Source organism: Podarcis erhardii (assembly GCF_964252035.2).
Source record: "Podarcis erhardii genome assembly, chromosome: 15".
NCBI classification, from domain to species: domain Eukaryota; kingdom Metazoa; phylum Chordata; class Lepidosauria; order Squamata; family Lacertidae; genus Podarcis; species Podarcis erhardii.
In genome coordinates, this window is record NC_138505.1 from 29,991,840 (window position 1) to 30,017,764 (window position 25,925).

At 42.0% G+C, this 25,925-nt stretch overlaps 1 protein-coding gene across 1 annotated transcript; it reads left to right on the forward strand.

The window, feature by feature from the left end:
* Positions 1-4: 4 nt before the first annotated feature.
* CDC45 (cell division cycle 45) lies at positions 5-20,609 on the forward strand. The gene is made up of 18 exons (XM_081842782.1): positions 5-218; positions 2,456-2,515; positions 3,397-3,489; positions 4,116-4,253; positions 4,617-4,757; positions 5,092-5,147; positions 6,402-6,450; positions 7,969-8,030; positions 9,779-9,829; positions 10,657-10,776; positions 11,884-12,015; positions 13,200-13,298; positions 14,497-14,658; positions 14,883-15,021; positions 15,736-15,819; positions 17,489-17,607; positions 18,467-18,543; positions 20,236-20,609. The coding sequence occupies exons 1-18, from the start codon at positions 168-170 to the stop codon at positions 20,298-20,300; spliced, it is 1,698 nt and encodes a 565-aa protein (XP_081698908.1). The 5' UTR covers positions 5-167; the 3' UTR covers positions 20,301-20,609.
* The last annotated feature ends 5,316 nt before the right edge of the window (positions 20,610-25,925 follow it).

Consider the following 25,925-nt stretch of genomic DNA (forward strand, 5'->3'; position numbering starts at 1 on the left):
TGGGCGGGTCGGGAAGCCTATTGGGCGAGATTCGGAGCGCGGCGACCAATGGGCGAAGCCGGAGGGGTTTGGCGCCTTCCTTTGAGCGGAGCCCAAATCGCCGCCTCAGTTCGCCTTTGCCGCCGTCGGGTTCCTCTCAGGGGGTTGAAAGCCCGGCCTTCCCGGCCATGTTCCTGACGGACTTTCGCAGAGATTTCTATGAGGTGGTCGTGAACCAGGTGAGCGGGGCTCCTCCTGTGTGTGTTAGCAGGTCCCGGCGGGGCCAGGAGAGCCCCGACGGAGAAGGCCTCGCTCAGCCCCGAAGCCCGTTGGGTGGCCTCGGTCGATGTGGTTAATATTACAGTGGTACCTCGGGTTAAGAACTTCATTCGTTCCGGAGGTCCGTTCTTAACCTGAAACTGTTCTTAACCTGAGGTACCACTTTAGCTAATGGGGCCCCCCGCTGCCGCTGCTCGACTTCTGTTCTCATCCCGAGGTAAAGTTCTTAACCCGAGGTACTATTTCTGGGTTAGCGGAGTCTGGAACCTGAAGCGTCTGTAACCTGAAGCATTTGTAACCCGAGATAGCACTGTATTTCGTATCTGTGCTGCCGAAGCGAGCCCGTTCTTGTTCTTATGACCATGTTGTTGTTGTTTAGTCGTGTCCGACTCTTCGTGACCCCCTGGACCAGAGCACGCCAGGCACTCCTGTCTTCCACTGCCTCCCGCAGTTTGGTCAGACTCATGCTGGTAGCTTCGAGAACACTGTCCCACCATCTTGTCCTCTGTCGTCCCCTTCTCCTTGCACCCTCCATCTTTCCCAACATTAGGGTCTTTTCCAGGGAGTCTTCTCTTCTCACGAGGTGGCCAAAGTATTGGAGCCTCAGCTTCAGGATCTGTCCTTCCAGTGAGCGCTCAGGGCTGATTTCCTTCAGAATGGAGAGGTTTGATCTTCTTACAGTCCATGGGACTCTCAAGAGTCTCCTCCAGCACCAGAATTCAAAAGCATAAATTCTTCGGCAATCAGCCTTCTTTATGGTCCAGCTCTCGCTTCCATACATCACTACTGGGTAAACCATAGCTTTAACTATACAGACGTTTGTATAATTATACGGAACTACAGTGGTGCCCCGCAAGACAAATGCCTCGCAAGACGAAAAACCCGCTAGACGAAAGGGTTTTCCGTTTTTCGAGGCGCTTCGCAAGACGAATTTCCCTATGGGCTTACTTCGCAAGACGAAAACGTATTGCGAGGTTTTTTCCCTCCCCCCCCTTTTTCTAAGCCGCTAATAGCGCTAAGCCGCTAATAGGGATGCTTCGCAAGACAAAAAAACCGCTAGACGAAGAGAGCCGCGGAACGGATTATTTTCGTCTTGCGATGCACCACTGCATGTATAATTATAACATTTTGTTGTTGTTGTTATTACCCCACACATCTTCCTAGGTTGCCCCACCCACTCTGGGCAGCTTCCAACATATAGAAAAACATAATAAAACCGTTAAACGTTTTTTAAAAACCTTCCCTAAATAGGGTTGCCTTCAGATGTCTTCTAAAGGTTGTATAGTTACTTATCACCTTGGCTCGGGGGTTGCATAACTGCATACCCTCCAACATTTCTCCACTGAAAATAGGGACGTCCTAAGGAACAACAGGACATTCCAAGATTTAATCAGAAACTGGGACGGCCAGTAGGTTCAGTGGGGCTTTTCTCCAGTTAGGCATGTGTGCTAACCTGCACATTGTCTACTACTTCAGAGGTTCACTGAACTCAACTGGGCTTAGTCCATCCTCAGTAGCTGTTCAAATGGGATGGCTTTCTAAATCTGCTTGGCTTTTAGATGCCCAAAGTTTCCGCTTTGTTTCTGCTACAGCAGGCTAATACAGCTGCTCCTCTGTTGTTACCAAACATGAACAAAAACATAACACAATAAAATAAATGGACAAGCAACTGCACTCCCAAAAGGAAAGCCCAATTCATGCTCCAGGTTGGCATTTGCATTTCAGTACAGTGGTATCTCAGGTTACATACCCTTCAGGTTACATACGCTTCAGGTTACAGACTCCACTAACCCAGAAATAGTACCTCGGGTTAAGAACTTCACTTCAGGATGAGAACAGAAATCGTGCTCCGGCAGCGGGAGGCCCCATTAGCCAAAGTGGTGCTTCAGGTTAAGAACAGTTTCAGGTTAAGAACAGACCTCCGGAATGAATTAAGTACTTAACCCGAGGTACCACTGTACTGCAGTGTGGAAAAGCAACATTGACCAAGCAATATAGAATGCTGGAGAGGTGGCTAGACTGAGTCCTTTCTCATATACTAGGATACTTTTTATACACCTTCAAGTGAAGTTTCTTTCAAGTTCTTTCTGTATCCAGAATTGTGATGAATGAAGTGGTTACAGATTGTTATTTTGTAGTGTGCTATTGTCATAGACACTAATTAAAATGCTGTCTCTCTCCTTTTCTTTTTTGGTAGCGGGTGCTACTTCTTGTTGCTTCAGATGTAGATGCGTTATGCGCTTGTAAAATACTCCAAGTAAGTCTCTTTTTTATGTCCTGTTAATGTGCAGAAGTCAAAATGGGTGTAAACTGACCTGTGTGCAAAGATGTGGGGAGTCTACTTTTCTAATATTATATCCAGCTAATCTCTACTGAGAGTAGACAAAGTGAAATTAATGGGTCCAACTTTGTCATTTCCATTTATTTCAATGGATCTACTCCATTGGATGTAACCCAGCATGAAAGTTTTTGTTGGTTGATGGAGAGATGGGAATCTGCAGCCTTTTTTTGTGCAGTTAAAATACTGTCACCTGATAAGCAAAACTATATCTAAATTAACAGTGTTTTATATTTAAACTGCCCTGAGTTCCTGTCAAGGAAAAAGATGGAGTATATATAAGTAGATATATTATTATTATTACTATTACTATTACTATTACTATTACTATTATTATTATTATTAAATTTCTATACTGCCCTTCCTCTGAGAATCACAGGCTTCACAATATAAAAACACAAAAATACACGCCATCGTAACAAACAAAAACAATCACACACACACACAGACACACCAGTTTAAAAGGCCATAGATTTTTTTAATTAGCCAAAGGCTAATAAGCAGTGAAGTCCTTTTCACACTTATATTATTTGGGACACTTTACCATATTTAGAGTGCAAAACAGGCACTAAAAATTTATGATTAAACAATGTTTTATTTACAGAACTCTGTGAATTTTTGATTGCTTGGATTCTTCTACTTGTCTTCAAGTAAATCTTATTTATTTTTATATGACAGTGTGATACATGTTTGGCCTTGCTCAAACTGCTGTTGAGCAAAAGCCATAAATTTCATTATTAAACTAATGGTGATGGCTTGCCTACCTCTTCCTCTAAAATGTCACTTTCATTTCTTTTGAGGCTTTATTTCAGTGTGATCATGTGCAGTATACTTTAGTCCCGGTATCTGGATGGCAAGAACTGGAAACTTCATTTCTTGAACATAAAGATCAGGTAAAAACATAATTAGGATTTAAAAAAAAATCCATTTCCTTTCTAGCATCTCATGTTAAAAGCGCTATGTGTATTTGATAAGAAGGAAATCCTATTAATTCCATTGGTGCTTCCTCCCAAATAATTGTACATCTTATTACAGCAGTCCAGCCCCCTCTTATCTAGAGTTAGCATATGAAGCTAAGCCAGATCATTGATCCACATGATGTAATATTCAATGGCTCTCCAGAATTTCCTTTTTTAGCCCTACTTGGAGATGCTAAGGAATGAACCTGAGGGCTTTTGTATGCAACATAGATGCAGTATCACTGAGTTATATCACTTCTCCACATGTGACTGATTCTGCACGGGAGTTAATTACTTTTTATTGCTGTGGGTAGCCTGAGTTCTTAGATTAAACAGTGTCATGTTAGATTCTGTTGTGGACAACTTAGAGGAAGACTAATTGCTTTCTGTAGTCCCAGGGAATTAGCTATATTTTCTCTCAGGAAATGTAAAGAGCTAATATTTCATAATAGCCCTGAGGATATGAGACTAAAGGAAGCATTAATCTATTGGATATGGGCCAGCATTTCATAAACAACAACAGTCTTGCTTGCATATTAATATGACTTCCTTATTTGCAGTTCCAGTATTTTGTTCTCATAAATTGCGGTGCCAATGTTGATCTACTTGATGTCCTTCAACCTGAAGAAGACTGTGTTTTCTTTGTCTGTGACACACACAGGCCTATCAATATAGTGAATGTTTACAACGAGTCACAGGTAAATTCTGCTTCTTGAGAAAATGGTTGACCGGAATCCATTCACATTGTGATAGATAGGAATTTATAGGTGGATCCTTTGCTTCTAGGACATACTCTGGCTCCTTAAACTGGCATGGGTGAAATTCCAATAGATTGTCTTGTTTTATAGATCATAAATTCCATATTGATTTGTTCACCATATAAGATGACTTTTGCTGTAGTTGTGATGCTTAGTTTAGTTAATTTTTTTATTGCTGTTTAGCTAATAGTGTTTTATAGATTGTAATTGTTTTATTGACTTGTTAATGATTGTTAATTATCTTTCACTTGAATCGTTATTTCATTAAAATGTTTTATTTAATTAGGCATTTTCTTTTACTAGATCAAACTATTGGTAAAGCAAGATGATGACCTTGAAATTCCTGCCTATGATGATATCTTTAGGGACGATGAGGAGGAGGAAGATTCTGGTAATGAAAGTGATGGTTCAGAGCCTTCAGGAAAGCGGAGGCGATTTGAAGAGGTTAGTTCCTTAAATCACAGAAGCTTAAATAAAATATACCCATGTATTAAAGGGAAATAATTGTTTCTATCACAGGGCAAAGTTTGTAAATAGGCGTTCATAATTTACTAGCCACTTTGCTATAAGGAAGTGAAGGAAGATGTACTAAGCAAGCAAATGGGTTATTGTTTTTTTTCTGAGAACTTCGTTCTATATAAACATAAAAACTACAAGTTCAGGGAGTTAGAATTCAGTAGGCGACTGTTCTTTCAGGCATTACTTGCAGGATTACTTTATAATCAGTTGTGACAAGGACAGAGAAGGGAAACGTAATTTGCTATTCTCATCTCTGCAGGAAATAGTGGAAAGAACAATGAAAAGACGGCAAAGAAGAGAGTGGGAGGCACGCAGGTATGTCTTCAGATTGTACACATTATACTTCTGTTGTTCTGTCTAATGGTAAAATTGAGATTGCAAGCTCTGAAATATTGACGTGGTTAGTGCATCATAGAAAGTGTATCTATTCCTTTTTTAAAAAAATTGCTTAGCTTATATATCTTGAACACAAAGATCTGTGCTCAGCAGTTGTGTTTTAAAATATGTTATAGGTTCAAATATAGCTCTCAGGCAGTCACATTTTAAGCAGAGGTTGGTCGGCTATTGGTCATGGGTGCTTTAGTTGAGTTTCCTTCATTGCAGGGGGTTGGACTAGATGACCCTTTGGGGTTCCTCCCAAGCCTATGATTCTATGATGTGGCATTAATTGGATGAAAGGATATTATCAAGGATAGAAATTGGTCACGTTTAGTAGGAAAGGCTTTATTGATTACCGCTTTGTGTTTCCTCCCCAAATCCAAATACAGTGGAACCTTGGTTTTCGATCGTAATCCGTTCCAGAAGACCCTTCAGCTTCCGAAATGTTCGAAAACTGAAAGTGGAAGCCTCAATACAATAGGGAAACTCAAAACGGAAGCCACCATGGCATGTTCGGCTTCCGAAAAACGTTCAAAAACCGAAGCAGTTACTTCCCGGGTTTTTGGCGTTTCAAAGCTGAAACATTCGACTTCCAAGACCCTCGAAAACTGAGGTTCCCTGTATTTCTTGTGGGTACAGGATCTCTCCTGCACACAAATTTTTCCGGCCTCTAAAGACTCCCCAGTTGCTTCAGTGGAGGCAGCAGTTATAATATATCTAGATCTCGTTTTTCCTTGCATGAAAATAAACAGGGCAACCTTTGCATGTAAGAGCTCTGTATACACAATGGAGTGCTTTTGATTGGGTTGGCTCTCTTTTTCCACATTACATAGTGGAAATATTTTTTTACAAGTTTAACCTTGTGTACATAACAATTGTTGGAGTACAGCGTTCTTTGTCCACTAGTGGAAGAGCCCTTGTGCTAGTGGAGGACAACGTTTAAAGCTGCAGAGCAAAAGAACCCTAAGCAACAATTATACTAGCAGAAGCTTGTTTTTCAACAGATGATTCTTGTTGTGCAGTTTTTTCTACAGTCAAGCGCTGTATAAATTTTATGAAATAAATAAATCTTCAGTTATGTACTTGTGTTTTCCCTTGCACAACGACAGTCCTTCAGCACAACTCTATTGCTAGGTGCCTTTAACTTAGTGCTGCGTTGAATAAACCCCATGACTTCTTTCTGTTCTTCAGGCAAGAAATTCTGTTTGACTATGAGCAGTATGAATATCACGGTACTTCAGTGAGTATCAAATATCAGTGTCAGTAGACCTTGAAGGAGAACCATTTTTTCAAGTGAAGATGTTATTACTTTGCAAAATTAATAGCAGTTAGTTCAGGATGCCTTACTTTGAGGAAAGGAAGCTCAGCTAGTAGCGGCATAGTATATTCTTTATAAATTAATTCTGTGTTTCTGGCTCTTTTGTCATGCCACATCTTTAGAAAAGCCCCTGACTCTCTTCTTGGGTATACATTTTTGCAGTAGCTTTTAACCTTTCTATGAGAATGGGGAAACGTTTGAACCATGCTGCTTTTCAGGGATAAATAAGTTTAGCAATTAGTGTTACTTATACACAAACAATAAGAGAGTGATTTCTAATGGGAGTGCATCTTCACTTCAGGGAAATACTATATTGGGAACACATACACACACAAATTCCTGAATGCCAGGATCCAATTTGGGGCAAGTACTATTTGGTGAGAGAACCCCAGCAGAGATTTAAAATCACAAAATTTGCAGCAAAGTAAAGCGTGGAAATACAGGCTGCTAGACCTTTAAAACATGCCCTTGTGAATTCCAAAACCGCACACTTGGTAGGTTAAAAATTGGTTTACTTACAAACTTTTCAAAGGACCAATTACTGTACAGTTCTACCTCGGGTTACATACGCTTCAGGTTACATACGCTTCAGGTTACAGACTCCGCTAACCCAGAAATAGTGCTTCAGGTTAAGAACTTTGCTTCAGGATGAGAACAGAAATCATGCTCCAGCAGCAGCAGGAGGCCCCATTAGCTAAAGTGGTGCTTCAGGTTAAGAACAGTTTCAGGTTAAGTACGGACCTCCGGAACGAATTAGTACTTAACCCAAGGTACCACTGTACTTCAGAAAATTGCACAGGCGGTAAAACTTGGGTTAGTTACAAAGTGGTGAAAGTTCTTAAATATTGGTATAGGAACTCAGCATTGACTAGTGAGAGGCATGCAGTCTGAGTTGGAGCAACCAGCTCAGACCTCCTCACATGTTGAGCTTCATAGGTGGACTAGGGGTAAAGAGAGGCATGATTACCTAGTTCCTCCCAAGGTGAGAGGAAGCTAACACAGCAGGACAGCTTACTCTATGATATTAACCCCTTCATATGTTAATTACACATAAGCATGTTGGTTGTCTTGTTATCCCCCAAACCTTGGTGATGACATGAGTTACATATTCAGCTGCCCCTGACAGACTTCTGAGTGGTGGTGCTATATTCTGAATGTGCAGGTGTGGGGAGGGAGCCGAAAGCTCAGGTCACTCCTGTACACTTTGAGGCTGAGCTCTTGTCTGCTGCTGCTTTCAGAAATAAGCAACAACAGTAAATAACAGATGTTGTAATTAGTTCAGTTTCTGAAGAGACTGTAACAAGCCACGGCTGCCCCTTACTTTTGATAAGAGTAGTAACACTGGTGCTGCTAGATGCTGAAAACATTTGCTTGTGTGGAAAAATCTGTCCTTCCCCAATCACACTCAGCTATTAATTGTTGTTTTTTCCCCTCTTGTAGTCTGCCATGATGATGTTTGATTTGGCATGGATAATGTCTAAAGACTTAAATGATATGTTGTGGTACGTAATTTAGTTTGTAATAGTAGTATTGCTGACTTGCTTCCAGATATGTTCCAACCTGTATAGAAATGCCCCTGCCAATTGCTCTACCAAAGAGGAAAATCCATTGAAAGCATTTCTCATTATGCTCTTACAGATGTCATATAAAATACTATTTCAAGTTTTTTAGGGTGAGATCATAATCCCTGATGCTTTACTAAACATGTTTTTTAATGGTGGAATTCTACAAATGAGGCCCTCCATTCAATGCAGCATTTGAAATTCGCCAGGCACATTTTGCACCTGACTATTGTGGGTGGCATTGTGGGTTAAACCACAGAGCCTAGGACTTGCCGATCAGAAGGTCGGCGGTTCGAATCCCCACAACGGGGTGAGCTCCTGTTGCTCGGTCGCTGCTCCTGCCAACCTAGCAGTTCGAAAGCACGTCAAAGTGCAAGTAGATAAATAGGTACCACTCTGGCGGGAAGGTAAATGGCATTTCCGTGCGCTGCTCTGGTTCGCCAGAAGCGGCTTAGTCATGCTGGCCAGCTCCCTTGGCCAGTAAAGCGAGATGAGGGCCGCAACCCCAGAGTCACCCGCGACTGGACCTAATGGTCAGGGGTCCCTTTACCTTTATCGACCACTTGCGACCAAGTGAAGATGCCCGGGTGCCAGGATGGCACCTGTCGTCTCCACCATCTGGAGGTGCATGCCTGGGCTGCCCTTGCATCTTGACTGTTTTCACACACTAGAAACACATCCTGTAGAATTCTGTCTGTGATATCTTATCTGCACAATCAGAATGAATTTCAGGAACCAGAAAGTCATATTGGAAAATACAACTTTGGAGCTGTCTGGCCCCCAAATGGCAACTAGGCATTCCGTTTTGGTAACCCTGGTTTAAGGAGCCATTTGGCACCTAGCTTATATATCTGATTTTCTAACACTGGTTGTATGCTATTAATAAGGCAGATATAAAAGGAAATGTCCTTGAGGCACATGCATTAAATGTCATTCATAGCTATATGTATTTTCATACATTCTATTCTTTATTTCCATTTAATAATTTCTTCCTTTAAAACAAGATGATTTAACAATAAAAAAAATTCATACATCAAAACAATTTCAAATCCAGTAGAAATATATCCAGAATCATGCATGCTCAGTTCCTGATATTTGCAGTTAAAAGGAACCCAGGGAGCAGAATTGGAAAAGGTCTGGAAAGGCTTCTGCCAATTGAAATAGGCAGAACTGGGTAGTTATACCAGTAGTCTGAGGTGGTATGAAGCAGCTTCAAATGTTCCATTGGAACATTGGAAAGTGTGGGGAAATATTTTATACTTGCTATTTAGGCATACCTGTGAGTACCTGAAAGCTTATCTGAAATACTTCAAGTGAAGGCCTAGACATGTCTGCTCCAAGATATAGATAGATAGATAGATAGATAGATAGATAGATAGATATATCCCCTTTATTGAGGTCCAAAGACCCATAGAAATACAGTTAAGTTCAATGGTACTTACTCCCAGGTATGTATGTATAGCAGCTTTGTATTGTGCTGCCCCCCAGATGTTTTGAAATATAAAGCCCATCCCTGATTATTGGGCATGCTTACTGGGAGTTGTACGATGGAGGTAGGCTAAGGTATAGAATAGCACCTTAAAGTCTTCAGGGAAGCTTTTAAATATTTGTTCACTTTTCAGTCTCAGCAGGGACAGACAGAGAATATCTACAAATTCTTGATTCAGTTGTTTTGATTTGCTTTTTAGGTGGGCTATTGTTGGACTAACAGACCAGTGGATTCAAGACAAAATCACTCAGTAAGTGAGCAGTAAATATTCTATTCAAATAGGTATTTTTAAATTGTTGGCTGCTTTGGGTGTCCTTGTGACTGGACAGAAAGAGGGAATTAAATAATTTTATAACAAATTGAATCCTTTAATTTATACAATTATGGTGAGGACAGAAATTACTTTTTAAAGCAGCATGCCCGTTTCATGTGTTAGGGGCGATCCCCAAATCTGCAAAGAACTGGGAAACTTGTTTTTTTCTGAGAAGCACAGTATTTATAGCGTTTGCTAAGGCTGCATTGTATTTGAGAGACAATAGACTTCATTCCTTTATAATGTCAAAGGAATTTTACAGCATGCATTTTACTGGCAAGCTGTTTCTAATGAATTGACTTCTCTCCACACTGAATATCCTGAAAGCAGGAATGGTGAAACTTTATCTCCTTTTCTATAGAACCCTGAACTCCACCAATCAGAGCTAGTTGCAAAACAGTGGGTGAGGGTGGCAGACATATACTTTCATACCATTAAGGAGCAGGGCATCTACAAAGCACATGCTGAGCTCAGTGATTTGTGTTTAGTACCAGAACTAATCTTGCAGCCCTTCCTAAATTCCACTTCTGGCTTCTCCCATACTTTTCTTAATTTCACCAACCTAACTTAGAAAATGCCTTCACTGCTGTCAAACATAAACCCTTGCAAATCTGCTCATCCCCTAGAGATCTACTGGTAGATATCAGTATATTTATTTGCTCATCCTTTCTCCAAAAGACATTTAATATTTAAAAGGCAGATAATAGAGCTGCCGGGAAAAGAGATTGAACTAACTATTTCGTATCTGTTTTCTCTGTAAAAAGAATGAAATACGTAACAGACATTGGGTCTCTACAGCGGCATGTCTCTCGGCATAACCATCGCAACGGGGATGAAGAAAATTCTCTTTCTATTGACTGCATGAGAATAGCATTTGAATATGAGTATCCTTCTAAATAACTTTGCGGAAATATTTCTAAGACTTGGGTGAAGTGGTTTGTAGTACCAGTTGTTGCATTGCCTATGCCAGTGGTGGCGAACCTATGGCACGCATAGGGTTTTTTTTTTGTTGGTAACCAGCAATTGGTCTGTTTTTCAATTGGCAGTGGCTGTTTCTGATTGGGCGCAACAGCATTCGTTATTTGACCCTCCTTGTGATTTTTTTTCTGCGCTTTTTTTGCTGCTGCATGGTAGTTCCCACCTCCCCCCTCCAACCCAGGCCTCACCCATTCCCTTCCACCACTCCCCCAGCTCCAATCCTCCACAGGCCCCTCGCCTCCCGCGGCCCGACCTGCCTGGGCTAGGAGGGCACTTGTGCCCGTCGCCTCCCTGCGTGCCTGGCCCAACCCAGCCTCACCCCTTTGCCGCGGTGATGTTGCTGGAGAGAGGAAGGGAGGAAGATGGGGAAGACCACGCTGGGATCGTGGGTGGGGAACAGGCAGGCAGCCACGGCTGTTGTGCTGGCTGGCTGGGGTGGGGGCTCTCCTCCTCCTCCTGGCCGCCGCTCACCTGGCCTAAGGGCTGCTCTGTCCTCCCCATCGTAGCAGCCCAAGAGTGAGCCAGCTGGGGAGCGCGCCATGGCGCACAGGGTGGGGGGGAAGAGTGAAGGAGATGGCAAGACCCGCAGGGATTTTTCTGTTGTCTCCCCTCCCCAAAAAAGCTGAAAAACTTTGGGCACTTTGCAATAAATAAGTGGGTTTTGGTTTGCAGTTTGGGCCCTCAGTCTGTGAGTGGTTCAGTTCAGACATAATGGCACTATTTCAAAGCAACCTGTTTATTGGAGCACAAGTGAGTGATGAATTCAAGTGCCCTTACCTTTCCTTTCCCCTCTGGAAGCTGGTCTCCGAAACCAGGAAAGTCCCTCAACAGGAGAGGGAGGACTTGGGGTTGCCATTTGGTCATGCTCCAACAAACTATGGTTTATTGAAGCAGCCCTGCCATATCTGCAGGTCATTGTGATCCAGACAAGTCATTTTGAACTAGAATGCAATAGGCTTTTTTTGATCCAACCTGCTGTAATTACTTTTCCTAATTCTTATCGATGGTCTTAGCTTGTGCCTTGCGCTCTATCAACATTGGTCTCTGTATGAAAGCCTCTGTAATACCTGCTACACTTCGGCCAGCTTCAAGCTTTGGTCTGTGCAAGGTCAGAAGAGACTTCAGGAATTCCTTGCTGATATGGGGTGAGTTAATAAGGAGGTTTAAAATAAATAAGGAGTTTGTATATAATATATAGCAGCATCAATGTGTGTGGCTCTTTTACAAAGTTCAGGAGAATGGGCCCTTGTTACAATAGAAAGCACAGGGGATACAACATAGAAAGGGGAGCAAAATGGAGAAAGGGATAATGGGGGGGATTTGCATTTATTTCACTTAACAGGCTTATTCACAGTAGGGCATGAGGACTAGGGCAGTGATGGGGAACCCCTATGCCCGACTGATTCCCTGCCCACAGCAGGGTTTGTAGGCATTCTCAATCTGCTGATTGGCAGTGTCTGCAAAGCCCTCTGCCTTTGCCCTTGCAGTTTGATTTCCAGTTATGCCGGGAATGAAATACTTCATCTGCTGTCATCGTGATGTTAGGTGATTGACAGGAGTACGCTGTAGATCTTGGAGAGATCAGGATCCGGAGCACTAGCTGGATCCAGTTCACTGGCCCTGGACTAGGGGATTGAGACAAAGGATTTGCAGGAATGGTTTTGAAGGTGGATTTTGAAGGAAGCAAGAGGAGGCATTGCATGGATAATGTTGCATGCAGGCCTTTGCATAAGGGGCAAAAGGAGAATTGGGAGAGTCATTTGTATGGTTGAAGGTAGTGGAGCTCGAGTAAAGGTCATGAGCAAGGCTGCCAAGCCAGGCGAAGTTTGACGTGCTTTCACCTAGACTATTGGGAATGTCTCCAGAAAGTTCCATGTTTAAAATCTAGCATCTCCAGGTACAACTGGTCTGAAATCCTGCCAATCAGTGTAGACAATTACTGAACTATATGGCCTTATGGCTTGATTCAGTTTAAGGCAGTCTTCTATAGTCAGTTAGAAAACAGCCATTAACTAACCAGCCCTGGTGGTCATCTAATGTTTATTGGATGGATTTCCCCCCTAAATTGATTTTTGAATTCTGAATTTATTGTTATTCACGTTTTATACTGTATTTTATGCTGTTTTTTGTTACATCAGTTAAGTGTTTAAAATTTGTTGTTAGCCGCTCTGAGTCCAGTTTTATGAACTGGGAAGGGTGGGGTATAAATAAAAATTTATTATTATTATTAATAGTTTTTGAATAATGAACATGAAGAGATTGTGACTTGACAGACTTGCTTCATCACTGAAAATGTGATCTCTTCCCCACCCCCACTCCTCTCCCTCAGCTTACCTTTGAAGCAAGTAAAACAGAAATTCCACTCTATGGACATTTCATTGAAAGAGAATCTACAGGAGATGATTGAAGAATCTGCAAATAAGTTTGGGTAAGTTTGCAAGTCTTAGTAAACCTTTTCATCTCTGTGTGATGGCCTAAAAGTGTATTGTAGCCTGTCTGGACTGAGCAGAAGCGGAAACCCACCCTTGCCCTTACATTTCTACTAAACTTTCAACCAACTATTGAACAGTTCATCAATTTTTTAAAAAATAAACTAAAGCACTGCTAGCAGGTCTGCCCTTGCTGCTTACTATTTCACAAATATTTTTATTTATTACCCCTTCCAAGGAGCTCAGAGTCTTAGGGTGGTATATGGAGATTATAACACAAACCTAATTTGCAGGGTTGTTTTAGTAATTTCTAAAGTAACATGAGGGACGCGGGTGGCGCTGTGGGTTAAACCACAGAGCCTAGGACTTGCCGATCAGAAGGTTGGCGGTTCGAATCCCCGCAACGGGGTGAGCTCCCGTTGCTCCGTCCCTGCTCCTGCCAACCTAGCAGTTCAAAAGCACGTCAAAGTGCAAGTAGGTAAATAGGTACCACTCCGACGGGAAGGTAAACGGCGTTTCCGTGTGCTGCTCTGGTTCGCCAGAAGCGGCTTAGTCATGCTGGCCACATGACCCGGAAGCTGTCTGTGGACAAACGCCGGCTCCCTCGGCCTATAGAGCGAGATGAGCACACAACTCCAGAGTCGGTCACGACTGGACCTAATGGTCAGGGGTCCCTTTACCTTTAAAGTAACATGATTTTTTAAAAACATGATTTTTTGGTGTGTGCCTAGGGGGAAAAGTACTATTTATAAATAGTAATGCTCTAAAAGGAACTGTTTGACTGTTGATTGGACTAGCTGCCCTGATATCACCGAAATGGCAGGGCAGGCAGAGTTCTTCAGCTGCCACCAGCTGAACTGAGCTGATCTAATCCTAGAGAGGGTCAAGGCAAGCAGAAAGTGTTAGGCCAAGGAAATGAGGATTGGAGCAGGGAAATGCCTAGAAAAATGAGAGGAAGAGGAAAAGAATAAGGAAAACTGAGGGAAAGACAAGCTCCTACATATTGCCATGAGCTACATAGGGAAGGGATTCAGGTGGACAGAGTTTTGTTATTCCAGAAATGGCCTTTAGAACATTAAATTCATGATTTCTTTAGCTACTTTCATGGTGTGTGTATACAGTATGTTCAGTGCTAAGACAGCAGGGATTTTAAAAAAGCTTTTAACATCTCTCTGTTGGCTTCATTTGGTTTTGCAGAATGAAGAATTTAAGAGTACAAACCTTCAGCATCCAGTTTGGTTTTAAAAATAAGTTTTTAGCAAGTGATGTCGTGTATGCAGCTGCTTCTTTAATGGAGAACATGGAGAAGGACGAAAGTGGAACTGACAATTTCATCAAAGCTTTGGATAGTCTTTCCAGGTAACACACATAGTTTTTCAAGCTCATTCAAATCTGCTTTTTAGTTTTTTTTTTACCCACAACTGATTGGCAGTAAGGCATTCTAAACTGTTACATTAAAAATTCAAGGTCAGTAAGAATGTACCAAGCAAGTGGTTACTGATAATAAATTAAGAAGTCTTCAGTACAGGTTTTCCTCTTCTCTGGTAAAGTAAGCTTCTTTCTGTTTTCCTTTTTTTTTTCAGGAGTAACCTGGACAAGTTGCATCAAGGGCTGGAACTAGCCAAAAAGCAACTTCGTGCAATTCAGCAGACCATAGCCAGCTGTATCTGCACCAATCTTGTAATCAATCAGGGACCGTTCCTTTACTGTTATCTCATGGAGGTAAAATTTGCCTGGACTTGTTTCTCAGTTCTGTGCTGTACGTTTAAAACACTTCATTTACGTTAACAAGCTTGAAGTTCTAAACTGAATGGTTTTAGCTTCACACACTTGACACATGCTGTATCTACAGCTTTTCAGAGCCAAATTTAGATTAGATGGTGGAAGTGCTTTTAAAAGAAATGTAAAGAGATCTGATTGCAAATCTGCAATGTTTGGCCCTGCATTATGGAGTCCAGGAGAGTGCAGTGTTTTTTCCTTTAACATCTTAAGATTTCACTCTGCATGAAAACAGGGCTTTGAGTGAAACTTGCAAGGATACCAGTCACTGTACACTTCATTTTAACTGATTTTAGTATTGTATTTTTTAAAATTGTTGCAACCTGCCCCAGGGAGTTTGTGGTGAAGGGCAGGTAAGAAATACTATATGTTGATGGTGGTAGATTTGTGATCCAGGAGGTTCAGTAATCACCTTCAGGAAAGCAGCTGCTCAGCTGAACTTTTATTTATCTTAATAATAGCCCTGCATACTGCTTGACAAGAACCTTTTGAATCTCAGCAAGAGAATCTGTCAGGGAGAAAAAAGACCCAGTGGCCTGGTATACATGTACAAGCTCTGGCACACATCTAAAAGGACCATCTGCCCTATAACCTGTATGTGGAAATTACTGCCTTTGGGGGCGGGTTTAGTAATTATATCTCTTTTTTCCTTCCCAGGGCACACCAGATGTGAAATTGTTCTCCAGACCAGTATCATTATGCTTGCTTAGTAAATACTTACTCAAGTCATTTGTTTGTTCTGTAAGTCATTTTCTTTTTCCCCTTCTGGGTTTGCTTAAGTTACGCTGATGTTCTGCATCTAGCAGCATTGCTCAGACAAGACCTTTTCCCACAGCAGAATGGGGGGGGGAGCAATTTTCTGAGATGTCTTGCAGTCCCCACACCCACATAATCTGCTCCAGGAGCTCCCTTACACCTCTTGAACACATTTAAAGGAGGGGGTGTTGAGTGGCCCTGCTGGATACAACTCATCATCTCCATGATGTTGAACAGCACAATTTTCTTTTAAAATGCACTCTTAAAGAGAGGTGTGCCAAAGTGATATAGAATTGTACTCATAAGGATCAAATTACAAAGGACATGGCTTGAAATGCATACAGTAAGCCTGTATTGTATTTCCTGGTTGTATTTCAGGGATCACACCTAAAGCCAAAACCGTGTACAGTGGTACCTCGGGTTACATATGCTTCAGGTTACAGACTCCGCTAACCCAGAAATAGTACTTCGGGTTAAGAACTTTGCTTCAGGATGAGAACAGAAATCGGGCTCCGGCGACACGGCAGCAGCAGGAGGCCCCATTAGCTAAAGTGGTGCCTCAGGTTAAGAACAGTTTCAGGTTAAGAACGGACCTCCGGAATGAATTAAGTATGTAACCAGAGGTACCACTGTATAGGCAAAAAACATTAGTTGCAATGGTGGGTGGGATTGGCAAAATCATTTTTCCTGGGGGTCTGCCCCCTTTTTCTTTCCTTTTTAATTTTTTGTTTTTCCAAGAGCATAAAGCTGAATGCACACAAGTTAAATGTGTGCACGTTGTGGGTTTACTGTAGTTGAATTTAATGTGCAGATTTAAAAAAAAACAAACAAATAGCGCCAGTGATGCTACTGGGAAATTTACTCACAGTACAAATGGCACTTTTGGGCAAGCAATTTTTCTTAGGTTAGGGGCAAGGGGTGAAAGGGTTAAATTCTCCCCTCCCCATTTGCTGCAATTTAATATAGCTCCTTACTTTGGCTCTAGAGTTAGATGTGAAGGCCTGGGCGGGGGGAAAGGAACGATGCAGGGAGCCCACATTCCCCCCAATCTTTCTGTTTTCCCCCAGGCTTTCTTATGTGTACTCTAAATTAACTCAAGAACTGACTTAAACAAGGCATTGTATTGGAAGAGTAATACTACAGGACAGTTTTATTTCTGAGCATCATGTGTTGGATGATTTTTTTTTATTCATTTGGTAAGGCAGAACATTGCAAATCTACAAAAGGACTAGGTTTTCCAAAGAAAAGCACATTCAAAAAAGAATTATGCATTTCATCCACCATAGTGCTGTAACAATTTCTGTTTTTAAATTTTATTAAATTGCATTTTAAGCAAATTAGCATAGCATTTAAACTATTTTTATTGTAAGGCACACATGAGTTCCTTTTAAATATGGGTAAGATAAAATCTCATAAACCTAGCAGAGCAGTAAGTATAAATAAATATCTGTGTGTGTGATTGCTGGAAACAACATCTGTCTGGTTACTGCTGCCTAAGGAACCTCAAAATGTCTAGCAAACGTTTGATCTATAATCCTTTTTAGATAACTTTAACCCTCAAATTAACTCCTCATCAGTACTTTAAAAAGCAGAGCTGAAGTTTTCTGATTCTGTCTTTGAAGTTTATGTAATCAATGTGGTTTCTGGTTTCCAGACAAAAAACAAACGCTGTAAGCTGCTGCCAATGGTTATGGCCACACCAATGGACATTGAACAAGGCACAGTGATCATGGTGGGGATTCCACCTCATCTGGAAAGCTCAGACAAAAAGAAGTAAGAGTTTTATTTGCTGGCCCTTTTAGATAAGATGCTCCATAAACTGAGCTGGCTGTTCCAAGTCTGATCATTGTTCTGGAGTATGTGTGGGGAGGGAGGAGAAACAACAGATACGCATTTGCAATGAAACAGGCCAACTCTGTATGGTTGTTTGGGTGCATGCTGAGAACTAGCCTGGTATAGTGGCTTGCATTTTGCACTTGAACCAAGGAGACTCAAGTTCAAAACCTTGCTTAGCCATGAAATCCTCTGGGTGGTCTTGAGCCAGTCACTCTTTGAGTCTATCTTACCTTGTATTGTTGTTGTTGCAAAGATGAAATGAAGTGTTGGTGGGGTCCTAAACTCTTTGGAGGAAAGGAAGTATGGGAATAGTTTGCACAGTTGCCATTTTTGCAGCTTGTTAAATTTAAGCTGTTGTATCAAACGATTTTGCACTTGTATAACGTGGGGCACCTGGATTTTGCCAATCCCCTACAGCCTCCCACATTCCCTGAAAAACTGCTCCTGGGGGTTGGAGGACTTTCTAGAGCAGTATAGGGGGCTGTAACCGAGGGAAGATCAGCGCTTTACTCTAGGACCAAATACCAAGCATAGGCAAACTCTGGCCCTCCAGATGGTTGGGACTACAATTCCCATCATCCCTAGCTAACAGCACCAGTGGTCAGGAATGATGGGAAGTGTAGTCCCAAACATCTGGAGGGCCGGAGTTTGCCTATGCCTGCCTTAGATGGTTGTATTTTTGGTGCGTGTGCTTATTTAACGGATGCTTGGGGTACTTTTTAGAGAAAGGCTAAATGCTTGTTGACTTTTCCTTTCTGGGGAAATGCAAAATGCTTGTTTTTCTCTCCCTCTCTAGCTTTTTTGGAAGAGCATTTGAAAAAGCTGCAGAAAACACCAGTTCTCGGACTTTACACAACCATTTTGACATGTCTAGTAAGTAAATGCTGCATATCTTATATAAGCGAGAGCATCAGCAACTTTTAGGCTTTTCCATGCATGCCTTTGTTTACTTGTTTTTTAATGAGGCACATTTCTGAGAAAATTGTGCAAGTCTGAGTACTTTACTGAGTATTTGTAAGCTTGTAAAAGAGCTGTGGCAGTCAAACATCACTGAGACTTGGAATGTGCACCAGGAGCCAACAATGTGCTTCACCTACTGATGTGCCCTAAAACCAAGTAGCTGCTGTTGCTTTGCATGGATGATGGATCAAAGAGGGAAAAGGCTTATCGGCTCCAAGTATTTACTTCTTGGCACTGAAGTAGTGCAGCTTCTAGTTTTAAAGTTTCAAGCGTGCACACTCATCAGTTGATGAGCACAAGACCAACTGATGACTGGCATGTATAAAAAAATGACCCCACATCACAGACTAATGACCTGATATTCTTTCAACTAAAGTGCTTTTTGATGGGAACACTTGATACATTTATCTTTGAGTGTGAGTCACTGAGTGATTTGATTGATGATCATTTATGTATGTATGTATGTATGAATGAATGAATGAATGAATGAATGAATGAATGAACTATGAGGAAATATTACAGTGTTGGGAGCTTTTTACTCTAGGGAAATTAGTAAGAGTAGGGAGATAATAGAGGCACATTAAATTATGTATGGTGTAGATAAAGTGGATAGAAAGAAGCAGTTTCTCTCTCTCATAGTTTTAGAGCCATCCAACTTAGTGGAAGAGGAAGAATGTCACACAGGGCATAGTTTAACTGTGAAATTCTCTACCACAAGAAGTGGTGATGGCCGCCAACATGGACATATTTAAAATGGGATCGGACAAGTTAGTGGAGGATAACGCTCTCAGTAGCTACTAAGCATGATGGCTGTGAAGTAGCATCAGGGTGGCTCTGAGGAGCAGTTGCTGGAGAACAACTGTTAAGAGAGAATTGCTGTCCTCATGTCCAACTTGCGGCCTTCCCGCAGACATGGCTGACCACTGTGGAAAAAATGGCTTTTCTTAGGTTAGGTAAAGGTAAAGGGACCCCTGACCATTAGGTCCGGTCGTGACTGACTCTGGGGTTGCGGTGCTCATCTCGCTGTATTGGCCGAGGGAGCCGGCGTACAGCTTCCGGGTCATGTGGCCAGCATGACTAAGCCACTTCTGTCGAACCAGAGCAGTGCATGGAAATGCCCTTTACCTTCCCGCCAGAGTGGTACCTATTTATCCACTTGCACTTTGACGTGCTTTCGAACTGCTAGGTGGGCAGGAGCTGGGACCGAGCAACGGGAGCTCACCCCGTCGCGGGGATTCGAACCACCGACCTTCCGATGGACAAGTCCTAGGCTCTGTGGTTTAACCCACAGTGCCACCCACGTCCCTTAGGTTAACTAGTCCTAAAATGAATTCTGCAAGTGTAACGGTTACCAGTTAATACTGGTAGCGGTGGCTTCTAAATTGACTCTTAGCAATGTAGAGTGACTGGGGAAATCCAGCCAGATGGGCGGGGTGTAAGTAATAAATTATTATTATTATTATTATTATTATTATTATTATTATTATTACCACCAGAAAATGTTTAAATCAAGTTGTCACTGTAATATAGAACAGGTCCATCATGCTGTGAAATGCTATCTCTACAGTATTTGTGCCGTTACAGACATTTCTTTTATTGTTTTAGTTATTGAATTGAAAATGGAAGATCGGAGCAAATTTCTGGATGCACTTATTTCTCTTTTGTCCTAGTGGTAAGATGGTGCTGAAGGATAATTTTTTAAAATCATTGAATCTTGAACAATTTTAGAACTCATTAAAATGCATCTGAATGTGTTCCATTTTTAAAGTTTTGTCTTTCTCCTTTTGTAAGGTCTTGATACCGTTTTATCTGTGAGTTTTACCTTATGTATATGGAATTTGTAAATAGCAATTATCTTGTATCTACCATGTTTGGTTTGTATAGCTTTGATGTGAACCTATTTTAAAGCATTGGGTGTTTAGATGTAGCCAATGCAGGTTTGTTCTTGAAAAATTTAATCAAATAAATTTTTCATTTTATGTCTTGGTTGATGTAAAATCCCTGTGCTATCTGATGATGCCGTGAACATCAATATTTTGCTGATCTACATATTACAAAAAATGGGAATACAGACCATTTCATTTTATACTTAGGGTGTGCCATGGGTTTCACTTAGCATGAACTGGTCCACCAGTATTCAGAATTTGTAATGTGCTTTTTAATGCTTCAGTGTGTTTTGCTTCTATTTATTTTTATTTCGCAATGTTTGTATACCTCTTAATCAAAAAATATCTCTACTCTACTTGTGTTTCATTGGCCACATGAATTATTGCTACTTTCAAAGTTGTGGATATTGGCTACGTCTATGACAGTAACATTGCATGCTTTGGTTTGTTTGTTTGTTTTTGTCCATCCAGTCTTCAGTTTCTTTCCCTATCTCCATCCCCCTCTATGATGAAGCCCATGGGTGTGTCTAGAGCAGGGGTCAGCAAGCTTTTTCAGCAGGGGGCCGGTCCACTGTCCCTCAGACCTTGTGGGGGGCCGGACTATATTTTGGAGAGAGAAAATAATGAACAAATTCCTATGCCCCACAAATAACCCAGAGATGCATTTTAAATAAAAGCACGCATTCTACTCATGTAAAGACACCAGGCAGGCCCCACAAATAACCCAGAGATACTTTTTAAATGAAAGGACCCATTCTACTCATGTAAAAACACGCTGATTCCTGGACCATCCGCAGGCCGGATTTAGAAGGCAATTGAGCCAGATCCAGTCCCCAGGCCTTAGTTTGCCTACCCGTGGTCTAGAGCCCTAAATGGCCTCGGTCCAGTATATCTGAAGGAGCGTCTCCTCCCCCATCGTTCTGCCCGGACACTGAGGTCCAGCTCCGAGGGCCTTCTGGCGGTTCCCTCACTGCGAGAGGCCAAGTTGCAGGGAACCAGGCAGAGGGCCTTCTCGGTGGTGGCGCCCGCCCTGTGGAATGCCCTCCCATCGGATGTCAAGGCGATGGACAACTACCTGGCATTCAGAAGACATCTGAAGGCAGCCCTGTTCAGGGAAGTTTTTAATATGTGACATTTTAGTGTATTTTTAATCTCTGTTGGAAGCCGCCCAGAGTGGCTGGGGAAACCCAGCCAGATAGGCGGGGTACAAATAATAAATTATTATTATTATTATTATTATTATTATAGAGCAGGGATTTCCAACCAGTAGATCACGATCTACCGGTAGATCCCTGGCTGATCCTGGTAGATCATGAGATCCTTATTGTGTACAAAAAGTTATGGGGTGGGGAAGTAAAAAAACTCTGTCCAATCCTCCTCCCAAAAAAGCTCAACAACTCTGGGCACTTCACTGGGCAATCCACCCACCCCACACACGCTCCTCCTACCTCCAATGACAATGGGTAGATCACTGCCAGTTTTTTTATACTGGGAGTAGATCACAGTCTCTTGGGAGTCGGACAAAGCTGGTCTAGAGGGTGCAGATGCGGAAAACAGAAAGGTAGGGTTCAGTAAGGATCATAAATCTGAACAATGATGACAGCTGAAGGCAAATCTTTCAGGACTCCGGACAGAGCCCAGGGAGCAGGCAGCTTATTCTGAGAAGAACCATCTCAGCTGAGCCCTTGACTGTCCCTCTCAAGGCTCCACCCTCTTGCTAGTTAGTGCACATCCCTTGGCTTAGAGCCTGGCGCTCCAGTGCCTCTCCAGGATCCAAGGCCAGCCTGCCCATGAAACAGGGTGAAGCAGCTGCCTCAGACGGCCAAAGCCCCCAAGGCAGCATTCCCGCAGGTGCCTGCCCTGGCAGAGAAGCAGCAGCTGCACCATTGGCACTGCTTTCCGGCAGCATCTCACCGAAATCTCGAGAGATCTCGCAGAGTGCAAGATGATCTCGGGGGATTTCTGCAAGATCTCATGAGAACTTGCTGAAAATTAGAGGCGGAGCTGGGCGGCACTTCCTGTTTCTCCTCAAGTGGCGAAATGGGACGCAACACCCCTGCCAGGATCTCATACTGAGCCCACTGTCTGTATGTGAAAAGCCAGCTTGGTAGAATGTGAGTCCCTTGGAGGATGCAAGCCCCTCTGTGGAAAGGGGCTTGGTCTCTGGGGGTTTCTGGTTCTTACGGCCAGTGTCTTCTCAGTCAACACTATCGGCACCACACCCTCTGTGCTTAGGCTGCTGCTGCCGGTAGAGTTCATGACCATTTTTTTAAAACAGTTGATTGGTTCTCTTCCTTCCATTTTTTTTTAATGCTTTAGTTGAGATTCCTGCACTTCCGGGTTGACGCAATCGGTCTAATGGCGGATCCCCTCCGAGCTCCGGAGGGAATCGGCTCCGCGCGACGCGGGGACCCTTAGAAACCACAGGTGCTGATACCTGTGGACTTGGTGACTCAGTGGGCACCTTAAGCGCCCTCCTCGACAATCGAAGAGCCTTTTTAAAGGCTGCGGAGAGGGTACGAGGAATGGCGTGGTGCTGGGAGTAGACCGCTACTTCAGTGGAGTGAAGCCGCAAGCCATTACCGGAGAGCGTCAACTTTCTTCCCGACATTTGGACTGGAAATAAATACCCCGTGAGTAGAAGGAAATTTGGACTTTAAAAGAAATTTATACCTTTAATTTGGAACGAACGGGGGGATGTGCTAAAGGGAAGTCCGCACCCCCCTACATACAGACAATTTAAAGCAAGGAGCGAAAACCTAAGATCGGAATAAAAAATTTCGTGTCTTTTGGGACTGATAAGAGATTCCATTAATTTGTGAGAACAAGCTTTTATTTATTTTTAAGTTGCGCTGGAGGGAAGAGGTGAACTTTGAAAACTTTTGTGTACCCCCCCTGGACCCGGGAGCGTCCTGCATCAACCTAGCGTGAAAGAACAGGAGTTTGACAGCTGTTAATTGAGCTGTCAAACGGCTGGATCAAGATAAGAACTGCATTACTTTATATCTCTCTGATTTAAAGGTGTTACATTTAACTAGAAGTGGTTGGAAACAAAGTAAATAACAAGGTATAAGACTGTTGGCAAAGAACTCTAACAATTGCAATCCCTCTAGGGGGAACCAGTGACACTACAATGGCTGCAGAAGGAAAATTACTAGCACAAATAGAAAGAGCCTTTTTTCTCGTGGGAACTTTACAAGAGCAAGCTATGGCTATGGACAAACAACTCACGACCTTGATCGCTAAAACAAGCAACCTTGCTGATGGAACTAAGGATCTGACTCTGAAAGATTCTGCAGCTGAAACAGAAAAGATATCTTTGGAGCTGGTGGAAAAGGAGGCTGGAGGGGGAAAAGTACAGATAAAAAATTTCGAACAGGACCTTTTGCAGTCAGGGAACAGAGAAGTTTTTTGGATTACAAACCATGAGAAGAGAAAAGCAAAGGAGGAAGCCATTGGACACTATGGAACATGGGAAGTTAAAAGAGTAAAGAAACATAACTGGGACTTCCTCCTCTTTTCTGGCTTGGATGACTTTGAAATTCAGGGACCCCTGGCAGAACCCTGGCAGCAAGCTTTTCCAATTAGGTTTGATTCGAGAAAAGATGAAGTGACTGTGACAGACATCCCTCGAGATCTGAAGACCAACAAAAAAGACTACCAACAGAACAGACAGAGAGAGACTGAAAGAGACTTAAATCCTCTGATGTGAGGAATCCGGGCTAGGAGTTTCATGGGAGGACAGTTATTTGGGAAGGGACAGATACCTGGGCAGGGAGGAAGAGGGAAAAACAGAATTCAAAAATTTTATGATTTTGGGGTTTTATAATTTTGATTTATATTTTAATATAAAAAAGGGAAATTTATGGTATAAGAACCTTGATCGATCTTAGATAAAGGATCTAATGTATATAAGTGAATGGGACAATAAATTGGGCCTAACAGAAAGAATTAAGTCTAAACATAATAAGAATAGGGTTAAGGAGAGAAACAAGAACTTGCTGAATTAAATATGGAAATTGGGATGTATGGGGGGGTGGGGGGAAGTCAGGGAAAGAGGGTTATGAAAGTAAGGATATGAAAATATTCATGTGTAGTTTTTTCGTGTGGTTTTTTTGTATGTGTTGTTATAAAATGTGAAAATCCAATAAAATTTTTTTAAAAAAAATAATTTTTAAAAAAAAACAGTTTGACAGCTGTTAATTGAGCTGTCAAACGGCTGGATCAAGATAAGAACTGCATTACTTTATATCTCTCTGATTTAAAGGTGTTACATTTAACTAGAAGTGGTTGGAAACAAAGTAAATAACAAGGTATAAGACTGTTGGCAAAGAACTCTAACAATTGCAATCCCTCTAGGGGGAACCAGTGACACTACAATGGCTGCAGAAGGAAAATTACTAGCACAAATAGAAAGAGCCTTTTTTCTCGTGGGAACTTTACAAGAGCAAGCTATGGCTATGGACAAACAACTCACGACCTTGATCGCTAAAACAAGCAACCTTGCTGATGGAACTAAGGATCTGACTCTGAAAGATTCTGCAGCTGAAACAGAAAAGATATCTTTGGAGCTGGTGGAAAAGGAGGCTGGAGGGGGAAAAGTACAGATAAAAAATTTCGAACAGGACCTTTTGCAGTCAGGGAACAGAGAAGTTTTTTGGATTACAAACCATGAGAAGAGAAAAGCAAAGGAGGAAGCCATTGGACACTATGGAACATGGGAAGTTAAAAGAGTAAAGAAACATAACTGGGACTTCCTCCTCTTTTCTGGCTTGGATGACTTTGAAATTCAGGGACCCCTGGCAGAACCCTGGCAGCAAGCTTTTCCAATTAGGTTTGATTCGAGAAAAGATGAAGTGACTGTGACAGACATCCCTCGAGATCTGAAGACCAACAAAAAAGACTACCAACAGAACAGACAGAGAGAGACTGAAAGAGACTTAAATCCTCTGATGTGAGGAATCCGGGCTAGGAGTTTCATGGGAGGACAGTTATTTGGGAAGGGACAGATACCTGGGCAGGGAGGAAGAGGGAAAAACAGAATTCAAAAATTTTATGATTTTGGGGTTTTATAATTTTGATTTATATTTTAATATAAAAAAGGGAAATTTATGGTATAAGAACCTTGATCGATCTTAGATAAAGGATCTAATGTATATAAGTGAATGGGACAATAAATTGGGCCTAACAGAAAGAATTAAGTCTAAACATAATAAGAATAGGGTTAAGGAGAGAAACAAGAACTTGCTGAATTAAATATGGAAATTGGGATGTATGGGGGGGTGGGGGGAAGTCAGGGAAAGAGGGTTATGAAAGTAAGGATATGAAAATATTCATGTGTAGTTTTTTCGTGTGGTTTTTTTGTATGTGTTGTTATAAAATGTGAAAATCCAATAAAATTTTTTTAAA